Genomic DNA, 25,162 nt, shown 5'->3' on the forward strand with positions numbered 1-25,162 from the left:
GGCGGGGATTAGAACTCTTAATCATTTTGTTCATTCTTATATTCTCTAATTGTACCTTAATATAAATAGTGAATACTATACAGGATCCTAAACTAAAACATACAGTTTAAAAAGGTAAATATAAGGGTTGATTAAACGCCAAAAGGTTCACAAATAAGCAAGTACCCAACATTTCATTAATACTTCATTGATATCATTTAAGTAATTTTATTGCAATTATTTTCATTAATATTTTTTAGAATTTATTAGATGTCACAGACCTGGCTATTTTCATCTACAAGATATTTGTTCAAGTAGCACAACATTTAACTTAGATTGGCAGTAATATCTATTTATTTACAATAATCAAACTATTAATCACAGATTAAAAATAAAAACGTTATAATAAATCAAAAAAATTCAAACTTTTTTTTTAAATGTTTACACCAACTTACATCAATGATTTTGTTTATTTTATTTATTTATTTTTATTTTTAAATAAAAATCGTTCATTCTTCGATTAAATTGATCGTTACTTTACTTTATGTAGTAGTCATGCATTAAAAATACGTAAAATTATTGTTGAATAATTTACTTGTTATTAACTGTGTTATTTGTGCTCTCGTAACACTTCGGTAAGACGAATTCATTTCTAAAATGATGTTTTAAATCCGTGATTCAAATTTAAACAGTAGCCAACTCTGTCTTTTTCTACTTTAACGTGCATGTATGTGTGACTTCTCAAAATAAAGGGCGTAATAAAGATAAATCATAAGAATAATTTGGAATAGAGTTAAAATGAAGTGCCTATTTATTTATGAAGATGTAATAATGTACATTTTATCCTTAATATAACAAAACAATTATGAGTGAACTGGCCAGCACAAGGGTCTGTGAAATCTAATAAAATAAATTCTAAAAAATATTAATGAAAATTATTGCAGTAAAATTACTTAAATGATATCAATGAAGGTTTACAGAGTTATTAGTAATAATAATTTTGGAGGGGACCTTACATACATGGGGCTAATTCCTCTCCCATTCGATGTACAGCGTCGAGTCCCCCCAAAAGGCACAACTACAAAATTCCGAATCGAATGACACCTCATTCATTAAAATCGGTTCGCGCGTTTAGGCGCTACGCAGTTTACAAAAAAGGTAACAACAAGAACAATTTCTGAAAATGCCGTTTTTTCTCAAAATCTATCAGACCTAGGTTGTTGCAAAAAAAATTACAGTTATAAAGAAGGATTTGCCCTATGTTATAAAGAAAATTTGGGAATTTTATCTTCTGTAAAAGAAAATAAAATAAAATTGTCAAAGTTGGGTGTTTTTCAACGTTACGCTTTTTCGTGCACTTTTTGGCGATCAACCCTTACACAACAGTCCTACCGGACAGTTTTAATAATATTGACTAGGACTAGACCAATCACTTCAGTAGGACGCACTTTAGAGAGAAGCCTAACTTCCTCTTTCCCAGACTCTTCAAAATAAATCTTGAAGTAGTTGAAATAGTTAACATTTTTGTAATGTGTTTACAAAGTTTCAAGAAAATATTAACCAGATAAAGATAATGCATATTAAATTGAAAATAATGTTATGGTAATAATTAAATGTTATTTCAATGTACAAAGCAAGAGCCTTTAAGCGATCGATGACAAACCGAAACTGTTGACTCGTAGTAAGTACTATTCCGTTTGAAAGTTGTCGTATTTTGCTTGATTGTGGGAACTGAGACAGAAGTGGTGAATGGACAGAATTATCATGTGACAGAGCTTGAATGATAACTATGTAAAAATCTGCTTAAAGAGAGTGATTACAATGAGTAAGCTCTTCCAAGCTACATTAAATTTTATTGGTACTTAAAGGGAGTTGAATGCTTAAAAGAAATTAATTTAGAAGATTTGGGACAAATAGAATAATCCTAAAGAAGAACTATGTAAATTAATTAATAATTTTGAAGAGAAAAATATGTGCGCAATTTTTAATTATTTAAAAAAAGTTTTAAAACTAAGATCTTACACTTTACAAAGTGAACATGAACTTGGAACTCCTTTGTAACAGATACATTGTATCTCTATTCAAATAAAGATGATAATAACAAATTTCACGAAATACAATCATTTTTACGAAGTGGTACAATTTAGCATGATGTACTACCAAGTGGTACGCGAGCCAAACAAGGTTGGGAAACGCTGTATTAAACTATTATGATTAGGCTTATAAGTAAGTTCACTAATAATTAATCAGTCACGTTAACAGGGTTCTTTCTAATCAAAGAGCTACTTTCCCTAAGAATAAACTATTGTTAGAATGTTACACCATTTGCAGCAGATTGGTATTGCTTAGCTTTTTTATTTCATTAAATATTTTTTATTAGAATTGTAGTATTTGTTATTTTGCAGACTGATAATATATATATATATATATATACTACAAAAAATGAAAGGGCCACTGGAAGAAGTCACACAGTACAACCTGTTTAGAAGAATAACGCTGACAACACTTTGTTATTAGTGCAGAGAGGAGTGTTAATACGAGGGTCGTTTGAGAAGTCCGAGCAAAGTCAGAGAGATAGCACGACTGGCGCGTATCGAGATTATGTTTAGTTAGTAGCATCTCTTGGAAGACACCAAGTTTCGGCCAGATCGGTCTATTTCTTTGTGTTTGGCATTCGTTTGAATCGAGGAAGTCGAGTGATTTTCAAAAAATGGACGAAAAACAATTTCGTGTGTTGATGAAACACTACTTTATGAAAGGCAAAACGCCTCAGGAGACTAAAGAGAAGCTTGATAAACATTATGGTGACTCTGCACCTTCGATTAGTACAGTTTATAAGTGGTTTCAAAATTTTCGGAGTGGCCATATGGGCACAAGTGACGCTGAACGTTCTGGACGCCCTGTTAGGTTACTACTCCAGAAATCATTGATAAAATCCATGATATGGTGATGGATGACAGAAGAGTGAAGGTGCGTGAGATTGCTAGTGCTGTGGGCATCTCGAATGAACGGGTACATAATATTTTGCATCAACATTTGGACATGACAAAGCTATCCGCAAGATGGGTGCCGCGATTGCTCACGCTTGACCAAAAACGAAATCGTGTGAAGTGTTGCAAGGACGGTTTGCAGCTGTTCCAGAAGAATCCGCAGGACTTTAAGCGTCGTTTCGTCACTGTGAATGAAACATGGATAAATCACTACACTCCTGAGACCAAAGAACAATCTAAACAATGGGTTACCAAGGGGGAATCTGCGCCAAAAAAGGCGAAGACCGTTCCTTCGGCCGGAAAGATTATGGCGACTGTCTTTTGGGATTCGCAAGGAATAATTCTCATCGACTATCTGGAAAAGGGTAAAACTATTACAGGTGCATATTATTCATCGTTATTGGACCGTTTGAAAACCGAGCTGCAAGAAAAACGCCCACGATTGGCCCACAAAAAAGTCCTTTTCCATCACGACAACGCACCAGCTCACACCTCAGCAGTTGTGATCGCAAAATTAATGGAAATAGGGTTCCAACTCGTTTCACATCCCCCCTACTCTCCAGACTTGGCTCCCTCGGACTACTATTTGTTCCCCAATATGAAGAAATGGCTGGCGGGAAAAAGATTTTATTCAAACGAGGAGGTGATTGCAGAAACGAATGGCTATTTTTCAGACTTGGACAAATCCTATTATTCGGAAGGGATCAACAAACTAGAGCAGCGTTGGACGAAGTGTATAAGCCTAAAAGGAGACTATGTTGAAAAATAAAAAAGGTTTACCCCAAAAAATTAAGTAGTTTTTATTTTTGCCCGGACTTTTCAAACGACCCTCGTAGTGATGGGGAAAAGAAGTTATGCCAATTTATGATAAATTTTTACACAAGACGAAATCTATTACAATTGGTAAAAATTTAAAAAAAGTTAATACAGAAAAATGTGAAATTCTTTTTGATTGCGTGCTTATTACCTCGTATTGCCACCGTGAGCTTGAATACATGCATACGTTTTGGCATGCTCATTATTATTAGGAGCCTGATGTTTTATTATGGAATTCTTTCCCATTCTTCTCTTAGGATTTTTCTACCTCTGGTAATGTCCGTGGCGGGTCAGGACGCTTGTGTATGTTTTGCCCCAGCTGGTTCCATAAGTGTTCAATCGAATTCAAATCTGGGCTACAAGCTGGCCAGTCGAGAGTCTGAATGTTATTGGAATTAAAGAACTCACGTACCACATTTGCAGTAAGAGGGCGGGCTCCATCATGCATGAAATGAATGGATCTCCACCAGTAAGTGCTCTTCCGCAGACGTGTATTCGTAACACTTCATTGATGTACCGCTGAGCTGTCAAACTTCCATTCGCGAACACAACCAAGTCACTTTTGTCGGTGAAAGAAATTCCTGCCCAAACCTAATTTGATCCGCCGCCAAATGGTAACGTTGGTTGTAGTGCACCAAGGGAGAAAACGTTCGTTTCCTCGTCTCCATACTCTCATTCGTTCATCATTTCTATACAGAGTAAATTTGGACTCATTAGAGAAAAAAACTTTCCTCAATTGCGATGGTCCCTGGCAAACAGATGTCTGGCGATTTTGTGCCTTCTGGTCAACCGTAGCACTTTTATGGGGTACCTGGAACGCAGGCCACCTTCCCTCAACCGATTACGAACGGTTTGAGCAGAAATCGCGGTTCCTGTAGCACGCCTGAGGTCACTTTGGATAGCAGGTGAGGTGGTACGGCGATTTCTGAGGGCTCGTAGCCGCATGAATCGGTCCTCATTTAATGAAGTGGATCTTGACCGACCCTGCCCTGGACGTCTTGTGAATCTTCCTATCTCCTGGTATCTCCCCCATAATCGCTGGATTACAGTATAACTCACTCCCAATCGCCGGCTTGCTTCCCGCACTCCTATGCCTTCCTCAATTAATGTTACAGCCCTACGAACGTTAAATTCGGAAAGATGCCGCCTTAAACCTTGCAGGGGATCCATAACACATAAAACAATAGCAAACACCAGTAAAAACTGCACGACACAACGTTAAAGACTGATAGAGATAGAGAAGAAATAGCCCCATATCGGTCAACACGAACAAAGTTCAAGATAACAAAGTGAAAAAATGGTCAAAGAAAATAATGGCCTCTTGAGACAGGTCTGAGGGTTTGTCTTAATCCTAACCACAATTATATCTCTTCAAAACATGCTCCAGAGTGCACTCATTTACTTGGAAGAACGACAATATAAAATGTCCCTTTAATTTTTTTGCCGTGTGTATATCTGAGTACTAAGATATATTTAATTATTTATTTAATAGGGAAACGTTTGCAGCTATTGTACATTCGTTAGGGTAGGATTCATGATAATTCGGAATATTAACGCTTATGAATTTATTATTATTTAAAAATGAATGGTAATGTTTTTTGTATGAATAGTGTATCTTAAGAAAAATTACTCCTCCGACCCTTGCCCAAGATATTTGAAGAATTGTTGAGAAAATCAAAAAAATTAAAAACATAAATCGGTGAAAATCTCAATATCGAAAATTTGTCACAATTGCAAAACGTCTGGAAAAAGTTACCGTTTACCTTTTCTCTGTCATCATACATGAACAAACACAGTCTCACAAATTTTGATACTACACACTATTTCTTGACCAAAAATGCTCATACTTAGGGGACCTCAGCAACTTGATTTCTGATATAAATTGAATTTTGTCACTCTGACAGGTGAGAGATCTTCTACTACTAATACAAATATTTTTAATGAAGAAACTAAACTTCCAATCAGGGTTTTATTTAATAAATAACAAAATCATCATACATTGAAATTATTTCGCTTTTCTTCAACGTTTGGGTGGAGATGGGTTCTAACTCAAATTCCATGAGGTTTTTTTTTATACAGGATTGAACTAAGCACACTTTATCACTAATTGATAGATCAATTTATTGTGATATTGCTTGTTTTGTGAGATCAGTTTGATAACTATTACGCAAACATTGACAGTTTTAAGGTCGTTAGAGGGGAGGATTAATGGAATTTTTAATTTTCAGAGGACTAGTGAAAATACCTTTTCAGGTCAGTGAAACGGAAGCCCCCTAAGTTATTCTCGAACAGTAACCTCCACACACCATTTTTCACCAGAGACATCAAAACGTTTTACACCTGTGAACAGAATTCACTGCTATGAAAATCTATAATTGTTTTAGCTATATGGTGATAATTACATCAATACACTAGGCCTGCAAGGGGCAAGGTAAATTTACCACAATTGAATTGAGAGTTACCCAGTAGCCTAGCGTTTAATCAACAGATGGTGGATATGTTTTTCTCCTGCCATAAATAATCTGATGGAATGGGGATAGCCCTGTTTAACTGTTCATTTCGTGTGGGTAAAAATTTGTCATTTAAATTGTTTCTAGACAGTTTTAATTTCTGAAAAGTTGCAAGCTACTAGTTCACTGTGTGAGAATTGTTTGTGTGAAGTTGAAAAGTTTTCAGTCGAGCTGTTTTATACTACTGGAAAAAGTAAAAAGTAATTTAATGCTGAACTGTACATGTTCAGGTAGGTTTGTATGACGTAAGGATAAGTGGGAGACATACCTCATTTTAATCCGTGTCTTATCTCTTACATATGTATTTACCAAGTGGTGAAGGAGGCTCGCCTAGCAACGATACCTTATTTATTGGACTTAAACCTTACCTGCAATCCTTATACAACACATTAAAAGTATAAAATTAAACAATACTCATTGTATCTATTTCATTTTTGAATTGCTACGGAGGAATTAAAAAGGGGAGGAAAGTAAAAGGAATAAATTCACTCCCTCTTTTACTGAAGTTGATTACTTTTCGAACTAAGTTAATGATAGTGAAAAACTCCTTTAAGTTGAAAGGGTGTAGTGTTTTTATAAATGAAGATTAGATTATGCAAGAGAAGAAAGGGTGAGTACAAAACTATTATACCCGCAGTTATTGGAAGCTCGGAAGCAAGGCAAGTATGCAATATTAAGGCATGATAAACTGAAATTAGAGATTTTAGATCCGGTCGTGATACTTTGGGTTCGGCAAAAAAGGGATTGCTTTCCGGTTCCCCACCATCACTGTTAAGTGGCAGCGTAGAAAACCAGGGTGACAAAATTTCTAAAAGAAATAAATCTGGGCAATCTAAGAACAATGACCAATAGCAATCAATTGAACTGTGGTCTATATTGGCATTTAATGTGCTTGGCCTCAAGTATAAGAATGACAACCTATACTTCCGTTCATATCTCAGTTCATTTGATAGTACCTTAATTTTTGAAACTTTTGTCGAACAAAAGGATTTCTACAAATTCTAAGTTTTGTTTCAAGATTATCATATTTCATAGATATCTGCGCAAAGAAGAAGCAACATTCGCAGAGCATCTGGAGGCTATGTGTACGGTTACAAAAAAGTATATAGTAGTGGTTCAAGTAAGATTAAATTTGTTTCTCTAAATAATCGTAATGTAATTGAATTACTGTACAGTGATAAAATATTACATCTAATTCCAATTTATATCAATTGTAGCAGCTGGGAGCATGATTTGAGTTTGCTAACTAGCTTAATGTACGAATGCTTAGGGAAAAGTTGTTTGATGTTGGGAGATTTTAATTGTAGAATTGGGGAAGAACAAATTTTGTCTAAACATAGTATGAAAGTATTATATTGTTAGGGAAATTCCAATAGATGTACTAAAGATAAAGTAGTTAATACCAATGGATTTAAATTGTTAGAGCTTCTAGGTGACTTTGATAAAACTGTATATGGAAGAGTGGCTGGCGATATGGATGGGTGATTTCACATATGTAAGTAAGATTTGTTCAACCGTTATCGATTACGCGTGTATTAGCTCGGATTCGATTCCTTCATTTCACTCATTTAAGATTGATAACCAGTTATTCTCAGATCACGTCAATTATAATTCCCTATCGTTTTCGAACGAACAATCAGCTCCATAATCTTTAGATCGTGTCTTACCGGAATATCCAAAATTAAAGTGGGTAGAACAAAATAGAAATGGTTACAATTGAAAGTTGCAGTTTTTTCTAAGGTCGGTAGATTACGTCACGAGTGATTTAGATCAGAGAATAAATTATTTATGTGATTCTATAAAACTGGGGGCTAATTATAACTCAAATCCCAGGCAAACAATAGTGCATAAGCAGAATTGATTCAATAAGGAATGTTATGAAGTACGTCGTAAATCATTTAAGTATTTAATGAAATATGTAAGAACAAACCGAGTAGAGGACAAAATGTTGTACTTACAATACAACGAAAACTAAAGGGTGTTGCGTTTAGATAAGCGTAAGGAGTACAATATAATTATGATGCATAAACTAAATTCGGCGAATAATTCAAAGGACTTCTGACTTCTGGGATGCAGTTAGGTATATGAAGAAGAAAAACAGTTTTTCATTTGGTAATATCTCTGCATCAGTGAAAGAACCGTATATTATAAATGATTTTTTAGATAAACAATTTACGTTAAATGAATTACCATGTGTCTAGTTCAAGTAAAAGTAAACAAAACCCCGGGACTAGATCGTATTACGTCACAGTTTTTCAAATAGGCTACAAATGATTTTATAATTGAATTGCTTAGTACTTTTAATATAATTTTTGAGTCAGGATATATCCCTTCGCCATTTAAGGAAAGTATTATATTTTTAATTATTTAAAAAGAGGAGTATTAATGATGTGTCAAATTATAGAGGCATATCGTTTAATAATGACTCAGGCAAAAACTCTATTCAGGGTTGCTATTGGATAGAATAACCACCTGGGCTGAGCAACACGGAGAATTAAAACAAATTTCAAACAGGCTTTAGAAAGAGTTACTCTACGCTGGATAATATACTCGTATTGTAACGAAGTTGACCTGAGCAGAGAAGAAAGGCCTAGATTGTTCTGGGAGTTGGCTGACCAAAGTCTATAACGGTCCACCACTGTGTAAACAAAAGGCCAGGCTTCACCTGAGCCGGAGAAGAAAGGGCTAGGTTGTTCTAGGAGTTTAGTGACCGTAGCCTATAACGGTCCACCACTGTGTAAAAGCAAGATAAGGGAGCGGCCCCAGTTGGGGTGGGGGCAGTATGTTATAAGTAATGTTAATAAATTAAATTACTACTTATAAGTTTAGCGAGTTTTGTTATTAATCAAACCCACTTATTATTAAATTAACTAGTGGCAGTCACTAATTGTAGTTGTAGTTTTTAGTAAAAGGACAAAAACTTTAGAATATTTAATTTAACAAATATAGTTAATATAAAATTAAAAATGAAAAGACAGAAAGTATATGCCTTTTTCGTAGATCTCACACAGAGATAGTATTAATAGAGATTCATTATTCTTTAAACTGTATCAATTGATTATTTCCTCGAACATTATGCTTTCTACAAAAGATTTCTTAACTGACCCTAGATGTTCTGTATGGTCTCAACACGGTTTAACTGAAGAGTTTGAAACTACAACCGATCTCGAGCAAGGCTGTATCCTATCCCCCATAATTTTTTCTTTTTATCTCAATGATATTGAGGATTATATTAATACTGAAGGTGTAAGCATTGGGGGAGAACATATTAAATAATGGCATTTGCGATGTTATTGTACTAATAGCTAGTGAACCGAATTCCCTGCAAAGAATGATTCAGTGTTTGAAGCGATACGCCCTTCTCTGCTCTTAAAATTGTGAAACTTGAATCTAAATATACAGAAGTCAAAAATAATGGTTTTCTGTAAAGATGGTAAATGAGGGAGAAATGAGAAATGGAATTTTAAAAATGAATTAATTGAAATTGTAAATGATATGATATCTTTGGTTAACATTGACGCCACAGTTGTCGTTTAAGAAACATTTCATGGAAAAGGTAGATAGTGCTGTAGAAAGTCAATAATGTAGAGAACCGACGTATAAGACGGACCAGAAGAGGGCAGCAGAGTAGGTCGTAGTTGGAATGGGGCAGAGATGGCCAGGCTCTAGAGAGGGAGGAGTCAGTTATGTCCAGAGCCAGCGCGAGGTCGTATTGTAAGCAGAACTTTTACTCTGCCCACTGTCGACGCTGACTTCAGCTGACGAAGACGGGCGAGGGACTTTCCCTTTAGGGACTTCGTGAGATTATAAAGTAGTACAAATCCAAAGTCAGAACCAACCCCAAAAGGAAGTGGGCCCAGGGGTGCCCACCAGTGGGTCCAGAATGCTAATTCCAACCGTAACATTTGGGGAGGGGCAAAAGGGAGTCACGATACGGATGAACCTAGCAGGCTAGCGAAGAACGTTGTTGGTTGACAGCGGGTTCGAAGTGTCAATATTAAGACAACCGCTCGAGAAGGTACCTCTTGTGGGAACCGCGTGTAAGGGCGACTCACAGGAAAAGCCCTTCCGACTGAAGGGGAGCAGGAAACACTGTGCCAATTAGGATACGAGTATCCATCCTCATAGCGGAAGTTCATACCATAGGACATGGATTGAAAGGACTAGACTTAATGGCCATATTAGATGCACGTGAGAGAAAGATACGCCTCCCTCAGGTCCCTGACAGTAGTGCCCGAGCAGAGTGGTTAAACGAAACTCCGTCAAATGAAGATCTACCTGGGAAGGGAGATCCCTGGAGGGTTGTGAGGGTAACCAGGCGCCTAGAGGTACGCCTCACTCCGAGCAAATGGTTGAGGGTAAACTCGGAGGGGAAGGAATGAGTGAAATATTGGATTGTCCGGAAAATAATGCAGGATTATGGTTTTAAAAGAAAAAAATAAAAATTAATGATTTATAACTGTTTTTATTAATCAAAAGTCTCCTCAGTTACCCTCAGATTGCATCATAATTATATCGGTAAAGTTCTTCGGTTATCAGATGACCAGCTTACTAAAATACTGGCAATAGATATTATCGAAAATAAACTATCGTGGTTCAATGAAATTAATACCATGATTAGTAATTTAACCTTAGAACGACAAGACTGTCATGAGGCAAATTTAGCAAGTAGGTGTCATGTATGTATGACACCTACCTCAACTTTTTCATTTTTTCTACACTTATGACTTAAATCAACCATTTACTGGGTTTAGAAGTATATCTCATGTGAATAAATAAATGTGATATGGGTAAATGATATGACAAACCAAAAAGATGTGATTTTTTTTATAAAATTCATTTGTCAAACGCAAAACAAAAAAAAAAAGGCGGATAAAAATATACAACAATAAAAAAAGTATCCAAATTAGAATGATTTTACTGTAAGAGTAAAATCATCTATCAACCACACAATCATGAAAATGTAGCAATTATTGGCAACAAGGCAGTGTCAAGTATGACACCTACCAGGAGAAACGCAAAATAACTTCAAAACCACGTAATGAAAATGACCTTGCCACTTAGTTTATGACTGAATAAGAGGGTACTGAACGCGAAAGGGCTGTCCTACTATTTTACCTTCGCATGCACTGAAACTAAGATCGTAGGTGTCATATATGACACAGCCTTGTCGTTCTAGGGTTAAATATGAGTAAGATGCTATCTATAGAGAATATACAAGAGTGGGGAAATGTATTTATGGAAATATGTAAAAACCTAGAAAATATGTTTAAGGAAAAACTTGTTTTGGATCTTAATAATTTAGAGTCCTATGACCATTATGGAGAGCTGCAATTTGATTTGGGACTAAGAACTATATAACTGTTCTACCGGACAGTTTTAATTTAAATAGTAGCCTCCCCTTAGAAAGTGTAAGGTTTTTTATAAAGATTAGGAGTGGCACTCTAAGGTTGAACCAGGCAGCTTTTAAATTAACTACAAAAATGTATGCTCCCTTTGTCATTTAAATGAAGTAGAGTCGTTATATCACTTCTTAGATGCGTGTCCGCGTTATATTGATATTAAAAGTAAATGTTTAAAGAAAAAAAAATGCATTGGTTGAAGGAATGTAGATCTTCTTAATGGAGCTCACAGGATCGGCTTGATAAATTATTGTAAACAGGCTTATGAACTTCGAGGGATGTAAATGTAAAATTATTTTAATAAAACATAGTGCTGTGTATTGTTGTTAAGATAGTATACATTTATGTTTTCGAGTTTAGTTTAGTATTACTTTGGATGTCCTCTTTATTAGATTGATTGGTTAATAAAGGAGTACGTGACTAATTTATGTTACATTATTTTATGAAATTATTAAGATCATCTTAATATGACCTCCAGGACGTATGTTGTATTAATATTATCATTTATTATCATTATTACTATTTACGTAGGCATATGCTCGTTTGTCTAAAGTAGATTAAGAGAATAAACTTGAAGATTGAATTTAATATTTAACAGTATGTAAGTTGCAGTGATCCACACTCCGGTGACGCTTGCAAGCAGTTGTGTCTTCTGGTTTTTAATAGTTATTAAGATAATATGCTTTTAGTTTATATAATAAATTGTATGAATACTTGAAATAAAAAAATAATCTGATGATTGATAATACTAAGTGAAAACCTTCGTTAGGTCGATGGAATTTGAATACAAAAAGTTAATACATAATTTCTACCTACAAACTTATCATCTACATACAACCTTTGACTTCTAAAAATTGAATATATATATAATTTTCAACTCTAGCATACTCTCATTGAATATTAAAACCTTGCCACGCTGATGCCAACGAGAAATTTTTTATTCCATATATTTTGAGAGAGTTCGGAGAATAGAGTACTGGATTTTTGTTTAAAATGCCTTTAAAAATTATAGTGAGGAAAGTAGAGAGCGCTGAGAATTCTCTTCAAGTAAAGTCAGAAACAGTATTTCCCTAAAAAAAATCATCTTCAGTAGTGAAATAATTAAAATTCTGTGATATCTTACAGTGATCTGAGGGGACTAATCATATGAGAAGATGAACATGTAAGAATGATATACCAAGAGCAAACTATATATTAAATATAGCAAACTATAAAAACCTGATCTATTAGTGGTCTTTTAAAGGGGTTATTTTCATGTAGAACTTCAGCCCATAATTCTGGATCTCTTCTTCGCACTAAATACCTATGAAAATAGAATACACATTAAAATGATAATAAAAACATAAATTAATGGAAATGATAGAATTTAAAGTTACCTCGCTTCAGATTTAAAAAGAGAATTATCGTTGCACACGTTTATTAGCTCCCGATCACACTGACCTCTCTCGTACGCCATACAAGCTAAATGAGGATCCCTTTTCTCACAATATTTTCCTACTACCCTACTGTCGTAGAATTGATTCTCTCTAAAAAAACAAAAATATGATTTGAATAATAATTAATATAAATATATTATTATTACTATCATTTATGAGAGTTATTACTCCAGTCATGTTTAATTAAATTTAGGAGTCTAGAAAAAGGCTAATAATGATGCACGAAGCTTGAAAGCTTGTTTCTCCCCCCCCCCCCCAAAAAAAAGAAAAACTTTTAAGACATACAAGCCACAGCTGACAAAATCTAACAGAATTTTTTTTCTTTTCTAGACAAAAACTACTAGTCTAACAATACCAAATGAACGGAACGATTTTTTTTTGTAACATTCAGCTCAAAATAGAGTTGTTTTCAATTTAAAAACTCTTGAATATCACAGCAATTAATAAATACGTACTTGGCACTACAATATCGACACACTATTTATATCTACAAACTTAACGAGCTTTATGTTTAAAAATATTTATTGGAAAACAAATACATATTCCTAAGCTATCCAAATAGCCCGCTCAGCCTTGTTAGAGTAATTTTGTGGTAAACGTAGGCGAGATGATAAAATTTGTATAGAGAATGGCTACAAAGCCAAATCCAGTATAAATTAATACACCAATCCTAGATCTCTGAAATGTCAAGAGCTTCTTTATAGAATTCGGTCGGCTATAAAAAGTGCAATATGGATGCGGGAAGCCATCAAGCGAGAAACGCGCACACGCTTTTGTGGGTGGTAATAAGCAAATTTGCCTGAGGGTTTGTTAAATGGAAGCTGTTGCGAAGTTTAGTAATTTGGAGGTTTTGTCGAAGCGGTATAAAGTGTCAAACTAGAAAAGCTAACCTTCTTCATATAGGCTTTATATGCTTCGCTATTGCTAAGACCGATAAGAGCTAGTCTTATCAGGAACCTGATATCTAACAGCTCTAGATTCCAGTTTGGATGTAGATGTAGGGTAGGGTTATATTTTATATTAATACCATAAACCAACAAAGATAAACCTACAAACATAAAACTTACTTCAAGAATCGTTCAGGATTGTTATTTGAATCAATATAAATCTTTGCAAGCGCATTATGCGTGGCTGGTTCCACAGATCCTTCATGTACTCTAGTTTCTAGCCATGGTAATAACAATTTAAGTCTATTTCTTTTTTCAACTTCTGCAACCAGTTCTTCAGTAGAAAACTGTCCACGTACTACCATCATGAGATTCTTAATAATATCTTCCGAACAATCAACGTCAAGAAGACCACCAATGACAACTGGCAAACGAGATGGATTTACCTGCATAAACAAAATTAAAAATAATATAATAAATTCATTTCAATGGGTACATAAGGAGGGGAAGCAGATTTTAAATAAGAGAAATTGAGGGCATTGTACACATCTTTTAAGGGAAACTTGCGCAATTGTCTCTCTTAAAATGGCAGAGGCTGAAAGGTCAAGTTCAATGCGCAGGATGGTACTGAGTATATGTGGGATCATTTGGCTTGATTCCAAAAAACAAGTTAGTTCGTTTCACTGTGTAAAACAGATATGCGGAATATCGCTCGTTTAACCACGATAGGGCTCAAGTGGATTACCTGTATCAAGCCGGCTAAAGGCTGCCGGCCTGTTGTACCTGAAGTAGAAGAAGAAGATTCTAGAGCAAAGAAATACTTAAAAATAATTTCTGCCCACAACTTAAAATATTTTACATGTCCTTGTCATAAATACTGCTACGTATCCCTGCTAGATTTTCCTAGTACAGCAAGGATAACTGAAGTTATCGGGGTTATCACCTTATGTAAAATGAATGGTATTACTGATTTCAGTAATATGTGCATGGTGACTAAAAAAATCATTGTCGTGATAATAGAGCTTCACAACGAAATTAGTATTTATCCAGCAAGATTTAGCGGGAACCCTCTCAATCATCGACCATTTTCCTACAATTCGAACAGAAACGTCAATCAAGTTGATCAGAAGAATCCCTCTAACAAAGAAAAAATATGTCTAGTAGTTTTTTTTTTTTTAAAAAAAAAAAAAAGGCTGTGGTAATGGGTGTTTAACAATACATTCTTTATAAAGCAAATCCAACTAGGAGAGATCAAAGTTTTATTGCGCTAGAGAGACTTTAGTACCCCACAGACCCTCTAAACGAGAGATTAGGAAGTATAGATAGAAAAAAAAAAAAAAAAAAAAAAATTATCAAAAGAACCCTTTGAACGACATAATTAAAAGAGTCATTAGGTACTATTTTCATAAAACGTTTCAACAAATTTTCATTAAAATAATTGAAAATAAAAATTACTTACCTTCTGTACATAAATTTCAATATATTTTTGTAGGTTGTTTCTGTAAAGATACAGTACAAGATCGTGGACAAAATCAAACCTATCGCACACTATTATAAGAGGTAGTTGATCTGTTAATTTGGCTTCTTTTAAGAAATTTTTTACTCTCTCAGGATTATAGCAATTTGATTCACGACATATTCTCTCAACTTCTTTAATTTGCCCTGTTTTACACGCAGCCTGAAAAAAAAAAATTAAATAATATAAGTTAAAATTATTTTAGCTCTCAAATAGGAAAAATGGGACAGTGATTTTCTGGGCTCTTGGCGCCCTGCGGGTATCCCAACACAATAATACACCAATACTTACATTGTATGCCCCCTCAAAACTCACACATAAACAGTATATGTATGTCAGTGAAGCATTAACACCTGTGGGCACAGTATTGGTTAATATTATAATCGTTCTTCAATGATTTCGCATTTGGTTTACATAAACAGGATTACTTACGAATTCTATAAAAAGCACCACATTTTTTTTTTTTTTTCTATGAAAGATTTTAAATTTTATTTAAGAAATTATTCTTAACAGGTAACAGGTATCCTCTTGAAAATATTTACATTTATAAATATATATATATTACATAAATTTCCGCTTTAAAAAAAGGTAAGAACAGAACTAGTTACAGAAAAGAATCATTTATTAATGCTATTTGTAAATTGTAACAGGATTAATTTTAGGCACATTGTCGCGATGGGCGGAACATATCATAGTTTCTTAATCAGGTTTTAGATCAAACTACTTCACTAAAGATATCGATCTAATGATTGGTTTAGCCTGATAAATAAACTACAAACTTCTGGGTCTCTACTAATCTAAGGTGATAATGGTTAATCATTGAATCTGATAATTTGTTTAAATGAGCATTGTAATACGTGAAATTTAAAAATAAGTAGACTACAATCGTCTTTAGAGATTTAGAACTGGCTTGGAACTTCATTTTTTACTACTGCCTAGTAAAGGTGGAGAATATGTGTTAAGTATTTTAATTAATCTGTCCTTTTCTAAGACAATGTAATAAATTAACTACCTGAAAGATACAAAATGGCATTATCTGGTTAATTATTTTAGATCAGCATACGACCAAAAAAAAAATTTAAAATTAAAGAACAATATTTTTTGTTTCCCTTCATTTGGATACATTTATTTATTAAAAGTTTATTAGCTTATTACAGTTCAAAGTTAACTTCATTTATTAACAGGTATGAAAAGAAATAGCTTTTCTCTAAACTATTAAATGAGATATTTTTTAAAAAAATGAGATTCACTAACACTACTGAAGACCTTTATGGCAAAGCAATTTGTTTATGCTCTTCTAGTATTTTTTGGTTGATGTTTTCGTTTAAATTTTACATTTTAATTTTATTAATGTGAATTACTGATACTGTATTAAATTTTATTAGTCATTTATAACTCTTATTTTGAAAATGAAATTATTTTGAAAAATTCTTCTTTATCCTCACACTATCAAAGACGCAATTGATATGTGCAACAATTTAAATTTAGTGAACTCGAAGTCAAACATCAGTTCACTACACTCATTTCTACACACATAAATTTAATACACTTTACATTTAAATTGATTGCTTCCTATAAATAAACCCTAACGTCCTAGGGGGCTACAATAGAAATTTTAGTGCTAAGTAGATTTATCATTAAGGAACGGATTTTTATGTATTTAAAAATGCCAAATATTTAATTAAAATATGCATTTATTTTCATCAATTATGTGGAAAATATGTGATTTTCTTAAAATATTTTCTGGAATATTTAAGTAAAATGGACATTTTTTTTATGAAAATGGATTTTTTTTGGGGGGGGCAAGTTATAATTATTTATACAAGAAAAGAACATTTTTACAATTTATAATAATTTATTAGGAACAAAATTATTTGTTTTTACAAGTTATAATGATTTATACAACAAAGAACATTTTTACTATTTATAAAAAGATGTGTTAAATTTTCAATTTTGAAAACTTCACTCTTCAAAATTGTTTGCAACCACATGAAATTTCAAATGGACTTGTAACGACTAAAAGATCGTTCAACATCTACAGATGTTATAGGTGCCTTGCTGAAAGAAGTTATCTCGTTGGTTGTAAAGGGTACACGATGTTCTGAGGTGACTTCTGTTCCACTGATAATATCAGAAATCTGGCAGATGGTCTCCCACTCTTTGTTCTTGCTCAGTACTTCTACCAGTTTTGATCTGATCAGATCTCCCTTACTCCCAGGTATTCCTTCCACCTTTTCGATGACTTTTTTAACGTTGGGTACTTTTTCTGTCAGTCGAACATTTTGGGACTCAAGTTGGGTAATGGCTTGTGCAAGAAATACGCAACTGTCAGAAATGAATGCAAGGTCGTTCCTTAAATTAGGTTTCTCGAATAAAGACTTGGCTGTATTTATCGCTACTGCTTCGTCTTCGAGATGTGAAAGGACATTCTTGATTTTATTGTAGTTTTCATAGTAATACTGAGCTGCTTCCAGCCAAGTACCCCATCTTGTCAATATTGGTTCTGGTGGAAGGCACCAGTCTGGATAGAGATCTTTTAGCATTTTAATGCGACTTGGTGCTTTTAAGAACACTTTTTTAACCGAGGAGATTAAGGAATCTACGTCACTGAACAAAGATCGGACAGTTTCTGCTACTCGATGCAAGGCATGAGCAATACACGTCACATGAATTATCTAAGGATAAAATACCTGAATAGATTGCCCAGCCTTGACCATGTTGGGGGCAGCATCAGAGAGAAACAAAAGAACTTTTTCGTTCAAAACTCCACTAGGCCATAGGATATGCATTGAGGCATCGAAGAATCGTGAAATAGTGGAATGATTGCATTTTTCGAGAACCTCACAGTTCAAAAAGAATGGCTTTGAATCCACATCAGCATCACTGTCAAGTTTTCCAATAACTGCATTGGCAATATACCTGCCCTCAACGTCAGTGGTTTCATCAATTGACACCCAAATCGGTCCATCTTTGATATGTTCTCGAATTTTGGTTAGTGTATCTTTATAGATATCTTCCAGGTAGTTTTTCCGCAGAGTGCTCTCGTCAGGCATTTTTTTCCCCAATATAGGTCTCTAAGAATCCTTTGAAATGAGGATTTTTAAATTTGTGGAAAGGGATATCTGCTCTAACCAAAGCCCCACACAAATCTGTACTCTGTGCAGTAAGAGTAGACTTACTTGATGATGGAGATGTAAGGAAGGCTTGATAGGACGTCCTCTCTTTCTTTCTGTTTTTATTCTCTATGTGCGATCCGGTGGCAATATGTTGGGTGACTTGGGAACGTTGAGAGCAAGAAACGCGCTTGTCACAAGCTGTGCAGTACAAAATGTCTCCATCACTTCGAAAAAGTTCTGCTGGAAACTCGCCAAGATATTTAGCAACCAGTTGTTTGTTTGGAGGCCGATGTTCGTGGCATTTCACCCAAAAAAGAATACACTAAGTGACCGAACGAAATGAATTGGACACTTCAACGAACGAGCTGAAAGAGCAGACAACGTCAGACAACTTCAAAGAACTAACAAGTGCCCGTCACTGTTTAGCAGCATTCTGTGTAAATTACAATAACCATTGTACCCACTGTGATTCACAGCCCTACAGTCTGTGGTTCACAGTTCCTGTCAACCACCTCCCAATTATGAAAATATGCCCAAAATGAAAAATATGTACATATTTGATTAAATATGTAGAAATATTTATTTATTTTAATCAAATATGTATAAATATGCGATAACATCCAAATATGAGGAAATATGTGAAATAAAAGTAGACTCAAACGGCTTAAAAAGTGTCAGTATGAATACTTCTAGTTGAAAAACGTCTGTAAATTGCCTAGAAAAAAATATGTAAATACATACGAATCCGTTCCCTATTTATCATATTTATCAGCTTACTTCTTATAAACTATCTACATTAATTTTGAAAACAGTGCTTTAAAAATAAAATTAAATACCTGTATATACTTAAAATGGACTTCTTGGTCCTGACTAAAGTTAACTATTGAACCAAGAAAGTAAAATAAACCTTCATAGCTTTTAAAAGATTCAAAAAGATCTATTAGAGCTTTAGTTGTTAATTGTTCATGATACTTAGTAGCAATCTGTAACAAAAAATAGATGTATCACTTTTACTTTTGAAAAGATATTGGAATTTAAAAAAATTGTAGGAAAAAAAGTTTACCTGCACGCAAATTTGAAGATTCTGGCGAATGTTAGCCGTGAGCATAGCTTTGATACATTCAAGAGAATCTTCAACGGACAATGTGCCAAAATAACCAACTAACCAGTCCGGACTTAGGAGATGAGTGTGTACAACAGCTCTCTTGATGTCATATAAATCTATGAAATAGTTATTTTTGTTACTAAAGTGAGAAAGAAGAAATTGAAAATATTTCCGAACTAATTAAATATAATTACACACATTTTTCCTACAGTAAAAAAATTGAAAACAATTTAAAAATTTAATTACTTGAAATACAAACATAACTTAAAATGATGAACAAGGTTACAATGCAGCAATTGCACACAACTGTAATAGCAAAATGAATTTAAATAATTCCATACGTAAAATAAAAATCACTATTGTTTTATCATGTTAAGAAACGATTCAAATCACTATTGATTTATCATGTTAAGAAACGATTCAATACTAAATACTAACTTGCAAAATTGGTTAAATTGTAATAATACGTTCCATTCAAACTAACAAACGCTTAAGTTAACTTGAATTTCTTTGATGTAACGGAAAAATTAAATAAATTAGAATGCTTTCTTATTTTCGTGTATACTTCTAGAGGAAGAAGCCGTTTGAACTAAAAAATATTCAATATACGGAATATTGCACTTAATATGAAATATAAATTAGAATTTAATTTCATTAATTGGCGATTTATTACATGATATTAATAAGCGTGCTTAAGATTATTAGCAAGAAAGTACTTTTCCCAACCCAGAGAGCGCATTAATGCATAACCGAGGGGAAAATATTTTTATCGCTTTAATTTCTCATAATAGGCTACTTAAAACAAAAATATACCTGTGTAATGTTCCAATGCTCTCTGGAGTAGACCAGCTTTTTCACAAAGCTGAGCTATATGCGCACGATCATAATGTGTAAACATCTGATTACCAAGTATGGCGTCGGCTACCTGCAATAAATGGACAAAATACTATCAGTTATGAAACACTCATAGAACTTACAGCAAATCTAAAGTTAGTCACATTTTCTACAGACTGATTTAATAAAATTTACCGTTAATGGTAAAGCTATTTCTTAGGAACCAGTATCTTACTTCCCCGAAAGCAAATGTTTTCTCAAACTCAAAAAATTAGCAACACAATTCCACTAATGATTTTTTTTCTAAAAGAAGTGTTAGAAATAAAAGTGAGGGAGACTTTAATTAATTTATGTTACGTGCTTCGGTAGCATGAGAAAATCAAACAATTTTTGAGAACATAACTTAAGTCGCAGTACCGGTAGAATGTTAGGTGCAGATCTTAGCAACGAAAGTGACAAAAAATCAGTACCATGTACCAACTTTCTGCTATATATTCTGTTCACCAACACATACTACGCAATTTTTTTTTGTTTATTCTAAAGCCATCAAAACACATGTTTCTTGTGAAAGCTTAATTTTTAAAAATCTGATAACAATACAGCTAGTAGAGAAGTTAAATGAAAAAGATAAAACTCAGAAGAGTTTTTTATTTATACACTTTTACCTGTGGGGCCGAAATTAGATTCATTTCGAGAAGCCTTGTCTGCAGAGGCCCCTCAGATGGACGGTTATTCTTTAAGGCATCTAGAAGGAAAGCTGTACACTGTTGTACCATATTCTGCTCCATAAGTATATCAACTATCTGTATAAGAAATAAATAATTGTAGATAGCAATATTTTCTTCCCAAATATCGTCAAAACTAATTTTTATTCTGTAATTCATATGCCATACCTGATTAATATCGGCCAATGGCTCTTCATCTTGGACTAACATCTGAGCAAATCCTACACCTTGATCAGGATTTACTCTCATAACATTACGCAAAAGAAAAATATAATCCGGCGTGTAGCCAACTTTTTTTGCATATAATACAATTTTCTGAAACTGACCAGTCTCGGCGAAACATTGTATAACCTGGATAATTTCAACAATTATTAAATTATAAATCTGTTTATTATCGAAATATAATAATTTATTTGGAAAAAATAAGTTACGGGGGGGAGAACATAATTTATTTGATTTTGAAGAAAAGGCTTTAGTCTAAAAATTTATTCAAGACTCCAATGACTTAGTATTATCCAGAGACGCTCAGACCTTACATCAAATGATTCCTACAAGTTTCTAAAAGTGAGTTTATTCAAACAACTCTACAAAGAGAGCAGGGGAGAAACAGCTTCGTAAATTCTTGAAATTTTATTCACAATGAAATCATAACCCTACCGTTTCGTGTGATTATTAATTAACAGTTTTATATGAATTGTTCCCTAGCTTAGGAGCTCTGTTCCATTTAGTTTTCACTTAGCTTGCTAATAATAGTCTGTTTAGATAGTAAGGCACGAGTAAACACCAAAAGGAAACCTCCTGCAGCTTATTACTTCTTAACAAACACTTGCAGTTTAAAAAGTACAGTATAAGTTAATGATTAAAGGACCAAATGTACACATACAGAAAATACCTAACATTTCATTCATTCTTCAGCCCAGATATTTAAATTAAATTTCAGACATTTAAAAACGTTCACAAAAACATTTGCTTTATCTAAATTTGTTTTTAATTTTCTATTTATTTTTCTGAACTAATTTTTGTTACTTCTAATGAGGCTATTAATGTACTTTAACTTCGCCTTTGAACAATATTTTCATTCTACTTTTGAAAATGTTATAAAAATGGTTATCATTAAGTAATTTTACAGCATTAAATCTTCATTAATAGATCTTAAAATTTATTAAATACAGATTTTTATATGGGCCATCCCTGCTATGTAGCCAGGGTGGCACTTTAATATTACTTAGGGAAACCCTAACCACTTGTGCTAGCTAAATTTTATCAAAACCTTTGGTTAAAATTTACAGATATTACTAATAATAGTTTAAAGGACACATACGTGAAACAAACTCCCCTCGTTAAGCATGAAAGGCGTCGAGACAACCAAGAGGCACATTTACATAAAACTTTAAATCTAATGAATAATACCTTATTTAAGAAAATAGATTTGCTCGTTTAGGTTCTGCACTGTTCAGAAAAAATGAAAATATCAATTTCTGAAAACTCTGTTATTGCTTTTTTGGAAAAGAATTTCTCAAAGTCTATTTGATCTGAGTTGTTGCAAAAAATTACTTTATATATACAGGGTGACCAAAGTTATATGCTCCACCCACTTTTTTTTTAAACTGCGGGAAATTTTGAAAAAATAAAAAAACACATATTTAATCATTTTTAGTCTAGTTTATTTTTCAGTGATTGACCCATTTTTTTAAACCCCAATATCTCGAGATGCAGCATTTAACTTTTTTTTTCAAATGGAACGTTATATTTTTTTTGCATATTTTTATATCACTTGGAGCTCGTTTCAAAAGTTATGGTAATTTAAAATATGAAAAACTAATTTCAGTTTAATGTCAAAATTACTTTTATTTTTTTAAAAAAAGAAGCTGTTCAAACAGGACGCCATCAACGGATAGGCAAGCCAAAGCTCTGGACTCCCACGCTTTGTTTGTAGCATCACTTATGGTGGTGAAGTCAAGATCTAGGCAGGATAGAGTTATTCGACGTTCCAGATCTTCGTCTGAAGCCACGGGATTAAGGTTACTGTACACTTTATTTTTTAGATATCCACACAAAATAGTCACATTGGAGTTAACTCCGGAGATTGAGGTGGCCATTGAATCGGACAATAAGTTCCTAAGCACTTTTCATCGAAATTTCTGTCCAGGTAACGTCGAAGAACTCTCGCATTATGTGCCAGCCAACAATCTTGTTGAAAATACATATCTAGCCGAAGTTGTAGAGGAACATCTTCAAGCAGAACTGGCAAAATGTTTCTTAAAAAAAGTTAGATACCTTGCACCAGTTAAGTTCTCTCTGTAGAAGTATGGGCCGATTAGTTGATTTCATAAAACTCTACACCAAACGTTTGTAGAAAAAACTACCTGAACGTCGAATAACTCTAGCCTGCCTAAATCTTGACTTCGCCACCATAAGTGCTGCTGCAAACAGAGCGTGGGAGTCCAGTGCTTTGGCTTGCCTATCCGTTGATGGTGTCCAGTTTGAACAGCTTCTTTTAAAAAAATATGGTAATTTTGACAAACTGAAATTTGTTTTTCATATTTTGAATTACCATAACTTTTGAAAAAACCTAACCAATTTAAAAATGTTTTTTGGTTTTTTTTAGGAGCTCAAACACTATAAAAAAGCAAAAAAAAAAACAAAAAAACGTTCCATTTGAAAAAAAAGTTGGATGCTGTACCTCAGGATATTGGGGTTTAAAAAAAAAATGGTCAATCACTGAAAATAAACTAGACTAAAAATTATTAAATACGTGTTTATTTTTTCGAAATTTCCCGCGGTTTAAAAAAAAAAAGTGGGTGGAGCATATAACTCTGGTTACCCTATATATATATAAGGTGCCACGGTAGCCGAGCGGTTAGAGGCGAGACCTGTAAAGCTAATATGTATTGTTTACTGGGTTCCATTCCCGGTCTTAGGCCTTGGATTTTATTTAATGGTTAATAGAAGAAATTTACAGTAAAATATGTTTGCTAGTCGCCTCCGTCCACGAAACCTACATAATTGGTAGTTGGACGTAAAGCCCGCCAGAAAAAAAGACATTACTTTACTTTACTTTAAACTAAAATATACTTGATATAACAAAAAAAATTGAGAACTCAATCTTAAATGAAAAAATAAAATTGTCTATTAAAATTACGTTTCTTCGTTCAGTTTTTGGTAATCAATCCTTATAAACTACCGGGAAGTTTCCACTATAAGGTCAGGCCAGTTCCTGTTTTCCAAGGCACAGCGACCAGAGAGGCTCCCGCTCCCACTTACACTCCCTCCCTCGCATCTCACAAATCCACCGTTAAGATTTTCATCGTGAATTCGTTTCCTCAGAGTGAATCAACCAAAATGACCGGTTTCCTTTATGTACAGTCATATACTATATCTTACCTTGTTGGGGACATTTGCTCTCAAGTATACTGAAAGAGCTAATGTTGGATCAGTTTGTTTTACAAGATCACCTAATTCTTCCGAACATTCCAGTTTATCCTCTTTCAACCATTTCTCTAAAAGTTGCTTCTTACCCTGAGCAAGAACTGGTTTACACAGTTCCAGGGATTCATATTTATTTAACTGACCCTGAAATAACCTTTTTACATTATCAAATGGACCAATTTACATAAAGAAAAGGGTTTAAACTGTACACCTGAATTAGTTACCTGATCAAGGAGTATACCAAAATATTGCAGGAGAGGTGAAGCTTGGCCTTGTGAATTGGGAATCTGTTGAAACTGTTGAATTGTTTGTGGTGTTCTCAGTATTCCTTTAGGAGCGTTTGCAGCAACCTTAATAAAAAAATAATAAAATTTAAGTTGCAATTAAAACAATTTTTTTGAAATATAATTAATTACG

General features: G+C 33.8%; 1 protein-coding gene across 1 annotated transcript in view; it reads right to left on the bottom strand.

Annotated features, from left to right (window-relative positions):
* Chc (clathrin heavy chain) overlaps nt 1-25,162 on the bottom strand; it is a 78,250-nt gene that overhangs the window by 39,184 nt on the left and 13,904 nt on the right. Inside the window, exons 9-19 of the mRNA XM_074134488.1 lie at nt 24,970-25,095; nt 24,701-24,889; nt 21,485-21,667; nt 21,257-21,394; nt 20,571-20,682; nt 19,716-19,873; nt 19,489-19,635; nt 15,480-15,698; nt 14,201-14,466; nt 13,074-13,223; nt 12,916-13,000 (exon numbers count right to left, since the gene is read on the bottom strand). Coding sequence (XP_073990589.1) covers nt 12,916-13,000; nt 13,074-13,223; nt 14,201-14,466; nt 15,480-15,698; nt 19,489-19,635; nt 19,716-19,873; nt 20,571-20,682; nt 21,257-21,394; nt 21,485-21,667; nt 24,701-24,889; nt 24,970-25,095 — 1,773 coding nt within the window. The remainder of the gene's footprint in view (nt 1-12,915; nt 13,001-13,073; nt 13,224-14,200; nt 14,467-15,479; nt 15,699-19,488; nt 19,636-19,715; nt 19,874-20,570; nt 20,683-21,256; nt 21,395-21,484; nt 21,668-24,700; nt 24,890-24,969; nt 25,096-25,162) is intronic.

The sequence above is a fragment of the Rhodnius prolixus genome, unplaced genomic scaffold, assembly GCF_049639745.1.
Source record: "Rhodnius prolixus isolate KJV_2025 unplaced genomic scaffold, Rpr scaffold_16, whole genome shotgun sequence".
Classification (NCBI taxonomy): Eukaryota; Metazoa; Arthropoda; class Insecta; order Hemiptera; family Reduviidae; genus Rhodnius; species Rhodnius prolixus.